Here is a 16,780-nt window from a genome sequence, read left to right on the forward strand (position 1 = left end):
AAAAAAAAAAAAAAAAAAAGAAAGAAAGAAAGGAAGAAAGAGAGAAAATGAAACTAAGGTCCCTGTGACATCTCGGGGCTTTGTCACCATTCAGCCATTTGAGTCCAGAGGCTCGGATCAGAATCTGGACGAAGGGGATTCACTTAAGAAGAAGTGTAAGGCAGGAAGGTATAGTTTCCATAAAGAAAAAACTAGCACGGGGCAGTACGTACTCCAGTGACATGGACCACAGGTAGAGTGGGAAGAATCCCAGAAAGCATGCACATGGAGACAGGAGAGAGGGCACAGTATGTGTGCATCAGGGATGTGACCAGAGGATGAGTGGCTCCTAGACCAAACCAGGGCTAGAGGTGATAGACATGGAGAAAGTAGGAACCAACCCCCTGGGGACAATAGCCAAGGCCTATGACCAGGAGAGGAACAGCCTTGGCAAAACTGAACTTTAGTCCTTTAATGCTAGTCAGAAATGGATACCTGCTGCAGGGCCGAACCCTGCCCAGTTTTGATGATGGGCAGGTCTCTGGTGCCTGCCCAACACCTTCTCTGTAATATGGGATGATGAGAACTGTCATTTATTGAGCTCTTACCGTGCATCAGGGCTCTCCGCATGTAATTCCTCATTTAATTCTTAGAAGAGTTTTACCAAGCTCACATTACTATCATCCCATTTTACAGATGACAAAGCAAGGCATATGAAAACAAAGAGGTACATCATACTGAGAATGACAGCAGGAGCTGGAGAGAAGACTCCCGATGCCCACGTGGTAGCTCACAACTGTTTGTAACTCTGGGTCCTGGATGTGTGGTATCTCTAATTTCTGAGGGCAGCTACTCATATGCACATATCCATGGGCACTTGCACACACACAGACCCCTATGCTCAGGAGTTAAGAGCACCTGTTACTCTTCCAGAGGACCCAAGTTCCATTCCCAGCTAAAACTGTAACTCTAATTTCAGGAGCAATGTCGCCTTCTGGCCTCCTCTGCCACTGCTCATGCATGGTGATAGGCATACTTGCAGGCAAAACTCCCATACACATAAAAGAAAAAGAAAAAGAAACTGAACATAGACAGTGAAATTCAAACCCAGAACTTGAACCAATAAGCCACACGAGGCACTTTACAGTTTATAGAACACTTACACTACTTCACAGTGTCGCTGAGGGGTATTAATGAGATGCCTCACACACCCAGAACATTGCAGGTTACCACATGTGGCATACTGACTACTGACCCTTCTGAGGTGTCCACATCCTAAGCCCCAGAATAGGAATATGTTACTTTACATGACAATGGAGTTTTCAGACAAACTAAATTCAAAGATGGGGGTGGGGGTGTGATCCTGTATACTTAGGCCAGCCAGTATGGTCACATGGGGCCACACGAGCAGCAGGAAGACCAGGTAAAGAGACTTAATGATGGAATCAGAAAGGCAAAAAGTTAGAAGTTACAGCGGGCTTGAGGAGAGGACAAGCCACAGCTTGACTCCATTCCTGAACCCAGGTAGCTTCTAGAAGCTGGAAAAGTCAAGAAAACGGATTTTTCCCTGACAGCCTATTGCAGACACCCTGACTCTAGCCCAGTGACACTGACTTTGGACTTCTGACCTTCAGAATGATAATATTACAAATCTGGGTAACACTAAGCCAGTCACTTTTGGTCATCCATTTCACAGCAGAAGGACATGCAGTGAGACTTCCTAGTCGGCCTCGGCTATGACTTCAAGAGGTGCCTGGATGGTTTAAGTGACGCCTCCCTGAACCTCAGTCTCTCCTTTGGTTAAAAATTCAAACAGGGCTAACTCACCCGACCCTGCTTCTCTGAGACTGAGGGCTGGTATGGACGAAGGCTGGGGGTGGGAGATGGGTCAGGGACAGGTAGGGGTGGAGTGGGGGGTGAGGCCTAGTTATTACCTACCCCATTGGCCAAGTGAACTATCTAAGAGTCAAGAGAGCAGAAATGACTAGCCTAGAGCCACACATATAGTGACAGAGGAATTCAATAATCCTCATGCCTCAGCCTCCTGGGCATGGGATTACAGCCCTGTTTATTTACTCAGTTACTCATGAAGCATTTGTTAGGCTGTGTCCCCAGTGTTGAGCTAGGAACAGCTGGGAACCTAGTTCTATTCTTGAGAGGCCTGAAGCCTAAAACACAGAAATACAGACTCACAGTCCCCAAACAGCCTGATAAATGTTGAGACAAAGAAGAGGAGGCTTAAAAGTCTGTAGAAACTCAAAGGTGCTGATGCTGATGGAGCCTAGAATCAGGGGATGACATCTAGATGATAACTACACAAGAGCCAAGGACTCAGAAGTGTGGGCCTAGGGCTCCACATGGAAGGGATGGCTCAGCTGGAGACAATGCAGTAGCTTCCTGTGGGGGGGAGGGGGTGTAAGGGGGCTGGGTGCTTCCTCTGGGCCTGTGTTTCTGTGAGTGAATTGGGGACTGCAATAGCTGCTGTGCCCTGGGGAGGGTAAAGGTCGCTGAAGGGCAAGGCGGGGTGCAAGGGAGGCGAGGTCCTGGCTCAAGCCCTCACCCCACATGGAATCATGGCGTGAATACAGGTCATCTCAGAGCCTCGGTGACCCCATCTGAGGAACAGAGCATGAGCCAAAACTGTCTCCAAAGACCCTCCCCAGCCTCGACAGGGAAATGACATGACACAAAATTACAAAAGGGTCTTTATTTATAAAAAGCCAAAGGGGCCCCTGGAGCAACAGGACAGGAGGCAGGCAGCTTCTCAGGGGTCAGGGGCATTTGGACAGATGCGCTTGAGTGGGGGGGCGCCCTCCGAGTCCTCTGTGTCACCCTGGGCTGCCTCAGGGACAGGTGGCACTGGCTCAAAGACAGGGTAAGCTTCAGGGGCCTGAAGAGGAAGGGCGGACAGGTGTGAGCTCCACGCTAACCCAAGAGCACAGCCTCCTAGCCTCTGCCTTTTTCCACTCTGCTCCCCTGGAAACCGGGGTTTGGTCCAGGACCAAGTAATCAGAATGTAGGGTGAGACACCAAAAACAATAGAAACACTGTTTGGGGGAAAAGAACTTGATTTTTCTGAAAAGCAAATCAAGGGAGTCCTTGTAAGCAAGGCAAGGCGATGTCTTAGGCTACGTTTAGAGCTCAGGACGTGTGTCTGAGTAAGGCAGGGGACCCAGCTCCTGCGCACCCTTAGGAAGTGAACTACCACCAAGCTGCATTCTGAGCCTAGATTTTTTTTTTTTTTAAGTCCTTAGAGGAGCACCAGGATCATTCCAGGCTTTCAGGGCTCTTATACCAGCCATGACCCAGCCCTCAGGGTGCTGTCTGTAATCCTCCTCTCCACCCGAGATTCCAACCTCCAGCTAAGCCTCCAATGAAGTCTGCCTCCAGGCCCCACAAGGCCAGAGTGCAGACTCTGGCCTCTCTCACCTCGGCTTCTAGCAGTTCTGGAACAGGCTCCTCCTTGGTCAGCTTTGGGGGTTCATCAGTACCGCCTGCAGGTGTAGCCCCTGGACCTGCAACACCAAACAGAGAGATGCTCCCTGAGCAGCTGCTCTGCGCTGGGAGAGAGGACCAGGGGCAAGAGAAACAGACAGGGGCTGGTCACACGTGACCGCATCAGGGGGGCACAGGGGGTACCCAGTTGCCAAGGAAGGGAGACTCGAGTTGGATCTTGTTAGTAGGGAGTGAGCCAAGAGACAAACACGGGGAGAGCAGAATTTAGGCAGAAATATATGCGTAGCAACCACAGGTTCTAAATCGCCTGCAGAATGGGAACGGTGTCAGTAATACCACAAGAGGCTGCTCCGCACATAGTATGTGCTCAGTAAGTGCCAGCTAGCAATTTCATTCATTTACTCATTCATTCATTCATTTTTGTGGCAGTCGAGATGGAGCTCTCAGGGCCTTAGGTGTGTCAGATGCATCCCCCTGTCCTATCATTTTATATTACCAAAAGTATTTGGAACAATCTAGGTATGGCCCAGAGGCCCATATCATGGTGTTCTTGACAGGGGAACAATTTCTGGCAGCCACAGTGTGTAAAGGCCTCAGTGTCAAATGAAGGAAACAAAGGCCGCAGAGAGCCAGTTGAAGGCTATGGAGCAGGAAGACAGCCAATTTGAATTCGTGCTTTAGCAAAGCTGTTCTGCAGCTGTGTGGAGGCCACGAGGGACAGGCAAGGGGGCTAGAGCAGGTACAAGGGAGGAATGAGAAGGCAGAACCGAAGGCACAGGAACCAGCCACGCCTGGGAAGGAATACTGACCAGACGGGGTGGGCTATGTGAAGACAGAGGAGCGGAAGAGGGCTCAGGCCCAGGTGTTGGCTCACTGGTTCTGTAACTCTGGGCCTCTTTCTCTGGAAGTTGGGCTCCTCGTGTATAAAGAGGAATCATAATAGGATCATCGGTCCCATAAAATGACATTGAAGATTAAACGAGAAAACAAACAAGAAAACATCGGAGTGCTCAGAGGAATGACGGAATGACTGACAGATAAGTGCTAATCTAATGCTTCTGTTAGCTGTTAATCTAATGCTATTAACCCCTACGATTATCAGAATTATTTATTCCCTGAACATCTCTCACGCATCCCACAGGAACAAGATCAGTATGGCTGGCAGGAGATGGTAACAGAAAAGGACAATAAGCAAGCAGAGAAATAAATCTACATAAAGATTTCAGTCGCTGATATGCTCCCTACAGATCTAAGAAGCCCAAGGAGTGAGGCCCAGCTGGAGGTAATTTCTGCCAGGGTCAGGGAAGGTTCCCTGAGGGAGGCAGGATGGGGGAGAGAGAGAGTACATAATATAAAAACAAGGACAAGATGGTGGGATCAACTCTGACGAGAGGGCTCCTGAAAGCCACAGGGCCCTACCTCTCTCCTGGCCCAGTTGTGGGGGCTGAGTATCTTCTGTAATCACTTCTGGGGGTCCAGTCGGTGATCCAGGGCGACTGGGCTGGGGTGTACCCCCAGGGCTAGGCTCAGTGCCCTTTTGCAGTGAACCTTCAGAATGGAAACTCTGGTTGCTGTTCTCATCTGCTGAAGCAAAAGCCAAGTTAGTTAGCCAGAGCGCCCCAGGGGCTTCCTTCAGCACCCCCAACTCCATTACAGAATCTCTACATACCATTGAGATCCAGCAGGATGAGGGGGCCACCCCCTCTGGGACTGGTGCCCCTACCGCGTCTCTCCCGGCCACGGGATCTCTCTGCCCCGCCTCCTGCCCGCCTCCTCTCCTGAGGGTTAGAGAGGTAAGATCAGGGCTAGTAGTCTAGGGAGCTCTTACAAAGCCCCTCAATACAAATTAGGAAACCTAGGCTCAAAGAAGCAAACGGTGCTGCCTCAGGTTGTGTAGGCTGAGTTAGGTCTTGAACTTGGAGAAAGTGTGTGTGTGTGTGTGTGTGTGTGTGTGTGTGTGTGTGTGTGTGCTCGCGCGCGTGCGTGCGCGCGCCTCTTAATAATCGTTACCATTTGCCTGGACTCCACACGGGAGTCTCCAAGCCGACTGAAGGTGGAGGCCAAGGTGGGGAGGGAAATCGCTTGAGGTTGCACAGATGCAAGGCCTGGTGGGGGTTGGGCTTGCTCACCTCCTCCTGGGGATCCACCACAGGCACCCACTTGAAGATTCGAAGGGAAGTGTCACCCACAGTTACCCAGCGCTTCTCCCTGTAGGAGGTCAGGAGACTGGGTCAGGGAGGCCCAAGGATTAGCCCCACAGACTGGGGGTCAGGGAGGTGTGCTAGGGTAGGGACAGCTTCGCTAACACAGCATAGAAGCAGAAAGAGCCCTCTAAACCCCAGGGCAAAACGTAAACCGATATAACTTGGAGCTGCGGTTTTGTAGACACCTGGGGCACTCAGCAGGGTGCCACCAAGGCCTGGCCAGGGACTCAGGCAATGAAGACCCGAGGCCAAGCTCACGAGAGTGTCAAAAGCTTCAGGGGGCGGGGCATAGATGAGGGCTCCCGCTCAGGGAAAGCACTACTCCGGACCACGCTTTGTAGACCTCTGGGAATCGCCAGGGAAAGGGGGCGCCCTGTCGATTCAGAGCACAGCTGGTGGGCGGGGGCAGCGGGCCAGGAAAGGGCGGACGCGTTTGGAGGAGGTGGCTTGGCTGTATCCCTGGCCCGGGGGCAGCGCTCACCATCTCCGGACCTTCTCGATGGTCGCCATCACCTTCTTGATGTCATCTTTGGCTCGGCTCCGGGTCTCGGCCCGCACGGTCCGGCCGGCCATGCTGGCAGGGATGGGGCCGGGACAGAGCCCGTGGTGGGGCGGCCTGTGGTCCGGTGATCTCAGGCTGCGCGCCAGGCCCCGGCGCCGCTCTTTCGGCCCGCCGTCCCTCCGGGAGTTGGCCGCGCCCTCCCTCGCTCCCCAACGCCTCCGCGCGTCCCCGCCTGGCTTCCTGAGACCGCGCCCCGCCCCGGCCCGTCCCCGGAGCGGCCCGGGCGGCGCGGGCGGCTAGAGCCCCGGCCTGGAAGCCCGGCCAGCCCCGCCCCGGCCCGGGCCCGCCCCTCGGGGCGCACGGACGCACAGCGCCCTCTGCCCGCCACCGAGAGGGAGAGCTGGGGGGCAGCTGTGCGGCTGGACGCGCGCGGCCCGAGCGAGGCGGTGCGTTCCGGCCACGTGGGCTCAGGGGTGCGCGAGAGGGACTGTCCTGGTGTGCGTCCGCGGCGGGTGGGCGTCCCTGAAATGCTCTGTGTGCGCGCGTCTGCCCTCTCCAGGCTGTTTGATTCTACGCTGCCCGACTTAACTTGTTCATTCATTCATTGAACAGTCCCATGAACAGTGCCAAGTACGTGCCAGACTTACGAGTGGAGAGCGGGCCTCCTCAGCCAGAATGGCGGGAGTGAAAAAGACCATGTAGATGGGGTAGCAGAGCAACTTGGCATTCCTTGAGTCAGGGTGTGTAACTGGTAGAGATACTTTGGAAAACTGGCAGTTTTCCAGTGAGAAACTTAATGCCAACGCTGTCTTCCAACACTTTCCATTCCCAAGCTATCGACACTCAACAGAAGAAATGTGAGCTGCCTAGTTTTTAGTCAACCCGACACAAGCTAGGGTCATCTGGGATGAGGGAACCTTGGTGGAGAAAACGCCTCCATCATGATGCTCTGTAGATAAGTCTGTGGGGCATTTTCTTGATGATAGTTGATGTGGGAGAGCCCAGACCGCTGAGGGCAGTGCCACCTCTGGGCACTCTAAGAAAGCAAGCTGAACAAGCCTTGGGGAGCAAGCCAGTAAGCAACGTTCCTCCAAGGCCTCTGCTTCAGTTCCTGCCCAGACTTCATAACGGTCTATAACTGCAAGCTGAAATAAATCCTTTCCTCCATAAGGTGCTTTTGATCATGGTGTTTATCACAGTCATAGAAACCTCACCAGGGGGCTGGAGTGATGGCTCAGTGGTTTAGAGCACTGATTGCTCTTCCGGAGGTTGTGAGTTCAAATCCCAGCAACCACATGGTGGCTCACAACCATCTGTAACAAGACCTGATTCCCTCTTCTGGTGTCTGAAGATAGCTACGGCATACTTACATATAATAATGAAAAAAAAAAGAATCTTAAAAAAAGAAAATAAACCTCACTAGGACAAAATGTGTCTGTATAAACACCAAGATATGTATACTGGAAATGTTGGTACTCTTTTCACAGTCGCACCAACCTGGGAACAACTCGATAGAATGGAATGGAAAAGCAGTTACAACTTGTTTATACCATGGGCACAGACAAAACAACCAGAACCCTGCTATGGACAACAGTGGAGATAGGTCTTGGATAAAAGAAGCCAGATGTGACAGCATGCATTAGATAATTCTATATATAAGTTCAGAAAACAAATGCATTCATGGTGTGGGGGTCTGGACAGTGATCACTATTGGGACTACCTAGCAAAGGAATGGGTTGCCAGGAGCTTGTTACACTGGCCTTTAGTCTGTCAAGGTGTATATGTACTACTTGTGTAATTTTTCTTGTGTATATTATAGTTCAGCTAAAGGTTTACTTAAAATGGGTGCTGTCGAGATGTCTCAATGAATACAGCACTTGCCACAAAGCCCAATGACTCACACTCCATAACAGGGAGCCCATTCCTGACAGCTCTCTGACCTCCACACCCCTTCATACATCATACATAGGCAAAATAAATGAGAGGCATTTTGGTTTTTCCTTAAAAAAAAAAAAAAAAAGACCAGGTACGGTGATTCACACCTTAATCCCAACACTCAGGAGGCAGAGGCAGGTAGATATCTCTACATGTTTGAGGTCAGCCTGGTCCAACAATGAGACCCAGTCTCAAGAAAAAAAGAAAGAAAATGGGGGCTGGAGACATGGCTCCGTGGTTAAGAGCTCTTACTGCTTTTCCAGAGAACAGTAGTTTGGTTCCCAGCACCTCCAGGGGATCCCATGCCCTCTTGCTTCCTCCAGCCCCCGCAGTCAGGTGCATGCATGCCCCCAACATACACATAAATAAAAGGAAAGCAGATGAGTGTCTTGGCTGATTTTTATTATCACTAGATAGGATGTGCCTGCTGTGCTGTGTGTGTGAGGAGAGTCTATGAAGTTTTGGTGTGACTGTGCCCACCTGTCTGACAGCATTTCCAAACTGGAGGAAGTAAAATCTCAGCTTGTCACACTTACCTGCATGGCCATGGGCAAGTCATTTGTCTTATTGCCTCCGCTAACGTGGAAATAAGCTAATGTGTTTAGACAAACATTTAAGATAGTGCTTGGCCCACATGAATATCTGTTACAACATTTTCTCTGTCCAATCACAGTAGGGCAGTGACAGGCCTGTGATTGGACAGGAATAGAGAGGTGGAGCTAGAGTTTGAGGAGGAGAAAAGCCAGAGAGCAGGAGGAAGAAAATCTGGATCATGGAGGCAGAGGATGATGAGGAGTCAGACCCCGAGTGGTTATATAACCAAGCAAAGGTTTTTACAAAACAGATTAATGGGGTTAAACTGTTGTCGTTATTATTTGGTTCTGAAATTATTGTATTGGCATCTTGTAAATTGTTATCTTATCATTATATAAATCTGATTGGATAATAAAGCCTTCAGAGTTGTGCATTACCTGGTACCAGCCGCTAGATGCATGATTGTGGGATGTATAAAGCATTGCATGTGAGCAAGATCAATAAATACTGGTGGTTAGTGTGTGTGTGTGTGTGTGTGTGTGTGTGTGTGTGTGGCCAATGCTGACAGTGTGGCTTCACTGTTCACCTGTGGTGTGCTCTGCCAATGAACTTGGTTCTGACAGTCTGCTTGTGTTAGCCTTCTCATGTAGGCTTTTTCAGTTCCCTTTCTCACAAGCCCCATTTAAGTGGAAACTTCTGGTTTGTTTGGAAAGTCAGCTATATCAAATGATAGTTCGCTGGGGCACACAAGTGAAAGGATGTCTTGTTAAGCAGACACAAGAAAGAATGTTTTCCTGAAGCAGACACAGGTGAAAGGATGTTTAGATATAGCAGACGTGTGAAAGGACCCGTGATGAAGGAGTATGACTATGACCCCACAGACAGTGGGAGATGAGCACTGAGCATTGGTTTGGTTTGCTCTGCCTCTCTGTTCTTCCCTAACAACACGAGTGTATTGGTTTACCTTACATATCGTTGTTGAGCTCAACTTGTGGTAACACCGCCATTGAGAGAAATTCATATGCTGGGCAGTGGTGACACACGCCTTTAATCCCAGCACTTGGGAGGCAGAGGCAGGTGGATTTCTGAGTTCGAGGCCAGCCTGGTCTACAGAGTGAGTTCCAGGACAGCCAGGGCTACACAGAGAAACCCTGTCTCAAAAAATAAAACAAACAAAAACAAAAAAGAACTGCTCATGAGGTTCCCGTGGCAGCTTGCTGCTCCAGTTGACAAGCCTTGCAGTCTCTTCAGGATTAAACTACAGCTGCTGATTTGCGCTGGGTGTCTGCCTGCCGAGAGGACTGGACTGTAGCTGCTGAATCATGTTTGGTGTTTGTTATGGAACTGAACTACTGACAAAGAAGATGGCGCTTGCCCCCCAAAGAACTATTGATAAACAGATCCACTTCCTGTATATCCTAATAACTTTTCTCTTCCACTTCCTCTGGTGGGTTGTGGACAAGAGGAGAGGTTAAATGTTTATTAAAAGTAGATTGCAGCCGGGCGGTGGTGGCACATGCCTTTAATCCCAGCACTTGGGAGGCAGAGGCAGGTGGATTTCTAAATTCGAGGCCAGCCTGGTCTACAGAGTGAGTTCCAGGACAGCCAGGGCTATACAGAGAAACCCTGTCTACAAAAACAAAACAAAAAAAGTAGGTTGCAAAAAATTTATGCCTATACTCCATCATCTGAAGCCTAAAACCAAATATGGGTCCTCTGTGTGCCAGAACCCAAGAAAGAGTGCGTGCTTGGGAACCAATTGTAGAGTCAAGTGTGTCCAGTCCTTTTAGTGTCTACCCCAGGTTGGTGAGCTGCTGTTTGGGTGTGACCGCTCTGAAACTTGTGCTCACCTGTGTAGAAGGCTGGGTCTGAAGGCCTTAGTACACATTCAGATGTGTGGGAGGGTCTGTAGTGGTAAGGTGAGGGACCAGCGGTCTCATTTTCTGATCAGTGTGACAGAGAAAGGAGAAGGCATCTAGGATAACTAGACGAGGGGGTGTATGCCTTAGGTGCGCCCGAATCTAATCGAACAGGGCTTCCCTGGCCTCTCTTTGTCTTCCACTAAAAGAAGGACCTGCCTGCATTCTTCTCCTGTCAGCCCTGCACCTTTCCTCTCGGGTTTCCCAGCTTTTCCCTCCAAAGCAGCCAATAATCAAGCTCTACCTCAGGCCTGAGCCTGAGTCTCCTCCCAACAGGACATAGAACTGCCTTAAAGGCCCAAGTTCCCATTCACTGTGCCAACACCTGCCTCCCAATTCTGGCCCCTTCCCAGTCTAAGCTCACAAGCAAGTTACTGAACTCTGGGCCAAGGAATTTTGCCTGAATGTAATGGTGGGAAGGAAATATTTGGGGTCTGAGCTATGATTGGCCGAGCCCGAGCCACGCCCCTAGCCCTTTCCCCCTTTTCCCCCCCTCCCCTCCTCCTTCCCCGGAGGGGTGTGTTGAGAGAACCAGGATCAGCCTGGGGCCAGCATGAGCCAGAGGGAGGGAAGTCTGGGTAAGGGGTTGAGTGACTTGATCCAGGGTCCTTGGTGGGAATAGGAGTAGGGGGGTCGAAAGCTGGGGTTTGGATGTCTGTCAGCACCACCCCACCCCCAGGTCTGGGAGGGGAATGGCCTGGGCGGGGGAGGGAGATGCCGGTGTCAGGTAACCGGCGGGTGAGTTGAGAGAAAGAGCAGACGCAAAGAGTTGAGGCTTCAGGGCCTTGAGTTCAGGGGTTAGATCACCGAATATATATGGGTGAGTACACCCTGAAAAGGGGCTGGGGTCGGGTTGGAACAGGATAGTAGTGCTTCTTAAGTATTAGGAAAGAATCAAAGCTGAAAGACTGGAGGGAGAGGCGGAGTTAAGGAAGTCTTTGATCTTCGAAGAAGCTACAAGTAAGGAGAGCCCACAATACAGGTTTCTGAGATCTCCGCTGGCAGTGGGGAAACTCTGACGGAGGGGATTGTCGGGTAGAGACTACATTCCCCAGCATGCATTGGGGTGCCAGCAGTGTGCATGTTGGAAAATGTAGTCGGCTTCCTGTGGCACCACCCTCTAACCAGGGAACCAGGGAAGGCCATCCTGTGGATTCATTGATGCCGCTGAGCCTAGCAAGTCACATAGGAGCAACATAAAGGGAATATGGTCTTCGGTTTCTCTATCTGTACAAGGGGCCGGAAAGGCGCGTTCAGCGCTTCAGAGATGCTGACTGAATTCAAACAAGAGTTGGAGAAATCCAAAGATAGGTGAACTTTGTCCTTAAAGAGTTTCTGGATAGTATTGGTGATAGAGAGTGAGGAGTCTCAGGATCAGGCAGATTCACATGGATAAAAGAAGCTACTTTGGAAGTGTGGACAAATGGCCTAAAGTGGAAGGAAGAAATTGATTTGAGAGTAGAGAGAATTTAGAGGCAGCACTAAGAAGGAGGTATATGAATTTGGTCCTAATAGTATATCAATAGTGATCTGGGGACAGGAAAGACATCTATGTAGAGACACTGCTTGGCCAGAGATGTGGTGCCTGGGACGGGGCAGATTCTTTGTAGCTTGAATACTGGCATCGAGAGCAGAGCCCCTGGGTTCAGGAAGAGCCAGCTTGAGAAAGATGGGTAAGGAGTGGGTTTGGGCTTCCGTCATAACCTCTCACTCCTCCTCTTCCCCACCAGAAGACCACCAGACTGACTCCTCAATCTCATTCCTACCCCATTTGGAGGCCAAGATCCGCCAGACACACAACCTTGCCCGCCTCCTGACCAAATATGCAGAACAACTGCTAGAGGAATATGTGAGTGGGCATAGGGCTGGGGAGCGGTCGCTCACAATGTCTTCAGCCACCCATTTCTTCCATCTTATCCCCAGCAGTGGATATCAAAAGTGTCTGAGGGGAATGTTAACTTCCTTCCGGCCAAACAGTAAAGGACCCTGTAATATTTATCCTTCTAAATGTAACTAATATATGTACCCATGAGCTGGGAGCTGTGGATAAGTTCAATCAGGCCACTTAATTTCCTTAGCTACTTACAAAATATCTATTGACAAGCCTGATTCTGCAACTAAACTACTAGCTCTTTAGAAATTTCTTTCTAGCTGTCCTTCTACCAAGCTAGTTTACTTTCCTTTTGAGTTCCTCCAAACCCAGGAGGGCTCCTTAGCGCTTCCCTAGAGTCTTGTTTCACCTGTGTCCTGCCAGCTGCTTCTCCTACAGGCCCAAAGAGCTTCTTCTTACCCAGAGCTGCTTCTGTGACACTCCTCTAAGACCAAAAGAGAGAGAGAGACCCCAAAAGGTGCCTTCCTCTCAAATGTCCAATGGCTATAAAAGAAGTCTCTAGCTCCTCTCCTGTACCCTTAGCAGGCTGAGTGGTCCCACCATGGTGGGGGTGGGTTCCAAGCGAAGTCAGTGAGGGCCCAAACCATTTCATCTTTATGGTGGGGCAGCTCAAGGCCATCCAAGTGACTGCCTTGGGTCACAGAGCAATTTGCCTTAAAATAATAGGAAGGAACTTACCATTCTTTAGCATTCTTATCTAACCTGGACTAGGCTTTTAGTGTCTCTCTTCTGGACACACCTAACTGCATCTGACAAATTCATCATCTTTCTTAGCTTGCATTTTTTGCTAGCCATTAGGTTTTCTTTGAACCATAATCAAATGTCCCGCAACAGCACCCATCAGTGGTCAAATGATACTGTGTCTCAGCTTGGAGGCTCCGTCCTGGGAGCCATTCTGAGGAAACAAAGGAAACTCTGAAAGTCAAGAGACCTAGATTTGGGCTCCGTATGATCAGGATGCTTCTACTCTTTGGGCTGTAAAATGAAACAGCAGAACAATATGAACTACTGAACACTCCCACCTGGGACATTTAGGGAAGCCAAGAGGGGGTGTCCGTTGGGAGCAGCCTGGCCTCCAGATTACCGTAGTGTAGTGGGGGAAGGCTGGTGCTTTGGTTCAGGCAGACTGTAGGGTTGCTAAATTGTGACCTTGGTGGTAATGGTAACATTAAAAAAAAAAATGTAACCATGGTGACAGTGGCAGTAGGATGGTCTGTCCAGCAAGCTTTGTAAACATACCAGCTTGCTCTGCTGCTTCCCTGAGCAGCCAGGCCTTCAATCATTCTTTGTATTCAGCTCTTTTGTTTTTTTAATTGTATCCCTTTATTTTGGGTGGCTACATGCTGTGTCCATGACAATCAGGAGATAACACAAGGGACTTGCTTCTCTAGTCTACCACAAGGATCCCTGGATCAAACTCAGGCTGGCAGCCATCTCAGTGGCCCCGATTTCCTCAGTTACAAAGCCATCTCCATCATCCCCACGTTTAGGAATATACTGTATCCAAAGTGGCAAACACAAGGCCTGCCCCTGCGCCGAGAGGTTTGCAAAGGATAAGTATTATTTTCACAGCATTTGACAAATTAGAAATCACCTTTGTTTTTCACTTGTTTCTGCAAATGATGGTTATCAACTAGAGGAAGAGGAAGGGAGTCTGACCTGGTCCCTGCTCTGCGTCTGTGATTCTCAAGAGGCGTCTGATAGAAAGGCAGCACAGGAACACTGCTTACATTCACAGATCAGAAGGCTGAAGCCAAAAGAGGGGAATGAATGGTCTTACAAGAAGTCACAGCTAGTAAAGTGGCAGAAAGGAGCCAAACCCAGTCTGGGATTGAAGATATGATTTAGCTGGTAAAGGGGCTTGCTAGGCAATTTGGTAACCAGAGTTTGGTCCCCATAACCCACATAAAGGTAGACGAAAACTGACTCCATGGTCCTTTGACCTTCATATGTGCAGTGTGGTACCATACTCTCCCACACACCAGACATACACTTTAAAAAAGGGAGGGCACACACCAGTACTCAGGAGGCAGAGACAGGCAGATCTCTATGAATTTGAAGCCAGCCTGGTCTCAATAGTGAATTCCAGGCCAGCAAAAGCTATTGTAAGGTCCCTGTCTCAAAATAAACAGGTCAATAATAACTTAAAAATAGCTAATATTTATTGGGCTCTTCCTGGGGACCCACACTTTGTCCATTCAGACCCTTTACACTTCTAACTATACTATGAACCTGGTACTCTTATTGACTGTTAGATAAACAAAGGCAGTGGTGTGTAACACCCACGTAATTTTTTGGGTTTATCTCAATAGGCTCTATCATTTGCAAGATGAGGAAACTAAGGCCCCAGGAGAGGGGAGGAGGGCTATTAAGAGTGGACGAGCCCCCATCGCGGTCCCTGGAGGCCGACTGATCCATGGCCTTGTCTCCACAGGTGCAGCAACAGGGAGAGCCCTTTGGGCTGCCAGGCTTCTCACCACCGCGGCTGCCGCTGGCCGGCCTGAGTGGACCGGCTCCGAGCCACGCGGGGCTACCGGTGTCCGAGCGGCTGCGGCAGGATGCAGCCGCCTTGAGTGTGCTGCCCGCTCTGTTGGATGCCGTCCGCCGCCGCCAGGCGGAGCTGAACCCTCGCGCCTCGCGCCTGCTGCGGAGCCTGGAGGACGCAGCCCGCCAGGTTCGGGCCCTGGGCGTCGCCGTGGAGACTGTGCTGGCTGCTCTGGGCGCTGCAGCCCGCGGGCCCGGACCCGAGCCCGTCGCCGCCGCCACCCTCTTCACGACCAACAGCGCTGCAGCCATCTTCCCAGCCAAGGTGCTGGGGCTCCACGTGTGCGGCCTCTATGGCGAGTGGGTGAGCCGCACGGAGGGCGACCTGGGCCAGCTGGTGCCAGGGGACGTCGCCTGACAGTCAATACTTGTTCTCACAAGCTCGCTCTGTCCCACCTCTTTGGCTTCTAATTCTCTGGCTCTCCATCTGTGTCATCCATGTGTGTTCTTGGACTGTCCCTATCTTTCTGCATTGAGTGATCTCTTCTGCTCTCCTTTCCTCAGGGAGCTTCTTGTTGTTGTGTTTTGTTTTGTTTTTGTTTTTCGAGACAGGGTTTCTCTGTGTAGCCCTGGCTGTCCTGGAACTCACTCTGTAGACCAGGCTGGCCCCCAACTCAGAAATCCGCCTGCCTCCACCTCCCAAGTGCTGGGATTAAAAGCGTGCACCACCACTGCCCAGCCTCAGAGAGCTTCTTCTGCTTACCAGTTTCTCATTTTGTCTTTTTCTCTCCCGTCTTGAACTCTTCTGTCTCTGAGAGGTTTCTGTTTGTTTCCTTGTCTCTTGGCTCTTTCTTTGTTTGCTTGCTTATTTGGTTTTTGAGACAGAGTCTCACCATATAGCTCTGGGTGGCCTGGAACTTGCTATGTAGGCCAACCTGGCCTCGAACTCATAGAGATCCACCTGCCTCTGACGCCCAGTTTTCCCATCTGTCTTCCTGTGGTCCATATGGGTACATGTAACTTTTATTTCATCTCATAGAGGTGACACTTTTTCTCCCTTCAGTTTCTTTGTTCTTTACTGACCAGGAGAGTGCCTAGTTGTCCCTTGGTGGCAAGGCCACCCACCCTCAGGACCTTTGTAGGCAAATCCCTCCCCCTTTGATGGCCTTCCCTTTCTAACCTCTCTACTGTCTTCCCAATGGCCCCCAGCCCTAGGCTGGTCAATGGAGAGGGAAAGGCAGAAAAATATCTTAAAGAGTTTTATTAGAGAATAAATTAAATTTTTGTAAATAAAATGTTTAACAATAAAACTAAACGTTTCATAAAATGTTTTATGAAACATAGTTGTTGCATGTGGGGAAAGTGACTTGAGGAGAATCGAATTTTTAGAGTACAGGAGGTTCCCGTTCCGGCCCAATACCCACAAAGGCACAGGCTGGGGTACCACCTGTCAGTTCTGAACACAAAGTGGATGTTCCTAGCAGGAAACAGATGCAACATGAGTCCTAGTGGCTGTAACATGCATTGGGCTGCCATCATTGGAGAGCTCAATAGAAAGCATCAATGGAGAGGTAGACCACGGAAAGGAACTCCAGCAAAAAGAGACCTGTGTTCAGAAAGGCCAGGTCTCCACCGGGGAATCGAGGTAGACAGAGACACGAAGCAAGACCCTGGACTTCCACAAATACAGGAAAAAGAGCATCAGGACAAGCCCAGGCGACCAAATGTTCTCTCCCTAGAGTAAAACCTCTTCAGAAGGGCTATTTTTTTTCAACCAGGAAATAAAAAAAAAAAAATCAATGTACAGTTGGTTTAGTGATCCATCAAATAGATCCAGAGTGCCCCTCCCCCCCATATCTGGAAGGGAGTCTCTAGG

At 50.2% G+C, this 16,780-nt stretch overlaps 2 protein-coding genes across 6 annotated transcripts in view; one reads left to right on the plus strand and one right to left on the minus strand.

The window, feature by feature from the left end:
* The window catches only part of Bcl7c (BAF chromatin remodeling complex subunit BCL7C), a 41,975-nt gene extending 35,384 nt beyond the window's left edge, over positions 1-6,591 (minus strand). The window contains exons 1-6 of one of the 4 annotated variants that reach the window (XM_031388423.1): positions 6,121-6,581; positions 5,565-5,643; positions 5,105-5,213; positions 4,855-5,019; positions 3,409-3,494; positions 2,672-2,869 (exon numbers count right to left, since the gene is read on the minus strand). In XM_031388423.1, the coding sequence (XP_031244283.1) occupies positions 2,744-2,869; positions 3,409-3,494; positions 4,855-5,019; positions 5,105-5,213; positions 5,565-5,643; positions 6,121-6,212 (657 nt within the window). In that variant the 5' untranslated portion in view covers positions 6,213-6,581 and the 3' untranslated portion in view covers positions 2,672-2,743. Of the gene's footprint in view, positions 1-2,671; positions 2,870-3,408; positions 3,495-4,854; positions 5,020-5,104; positions 5,214-5,564; positions 5,644-6,120 lie in introns of those variants that run through there. The other 3 variants (XM_031388424.1, XM_031388421.1, XM_031388422.1) reach the window with 3 other exon arrangements.
* Positions 6,592-11,033: 4,442 nt separating this feature from the next.
* Positions 11,034-16,214, plus strand: Ctf1 (cardiotrophin 1). 2 transcript variants are annotated; one of them, XM_031388425.1, is made up of 3 exons: positions 11,034-11,107; positions 12,260-12,378; positions 14,855-16,214. In XM_031388425.1, exons 1-3 carry the CDS (start codon positions 11,083-11,085, stop codon positions 15,320-15,322), a joined length of 612 nt encoding a protein of 203 aa, XP_031244285.1. In that variant the 5' UTR covers positions 11,034-11,082; the 3' UTR covers positions 15,323-16,214. The 2 variants fall into 2 exon arrangements, with proteins under 2 accessions (XP_031244285.1, XP_031244286.1); XM_031388426.1 differs by lacking the exon at positions 11,034-11,107 and adding an exon at positions 11,114-11,349.
* The last annotated feature ends 566 nt before the right edge of the window (positions 16,215-16,780 follow it).

The sequence above is a fragment of the Mastomys coucha genome, unplaced genomic scaffold, assembly GCF_008632895.1.
Source record: "Mastomys coucha isolate ucsf_1 unplaced genomic scaffold, UCSF_Mcou_1 pScaffold21, whole genome shotgun sequence".
Classification (NCBI taxonomy): Eukaryota; Metazoa; Chordata; class Mammalia; order Rodentia; family Muridae; genus Mastomys; species Mastomys coucha.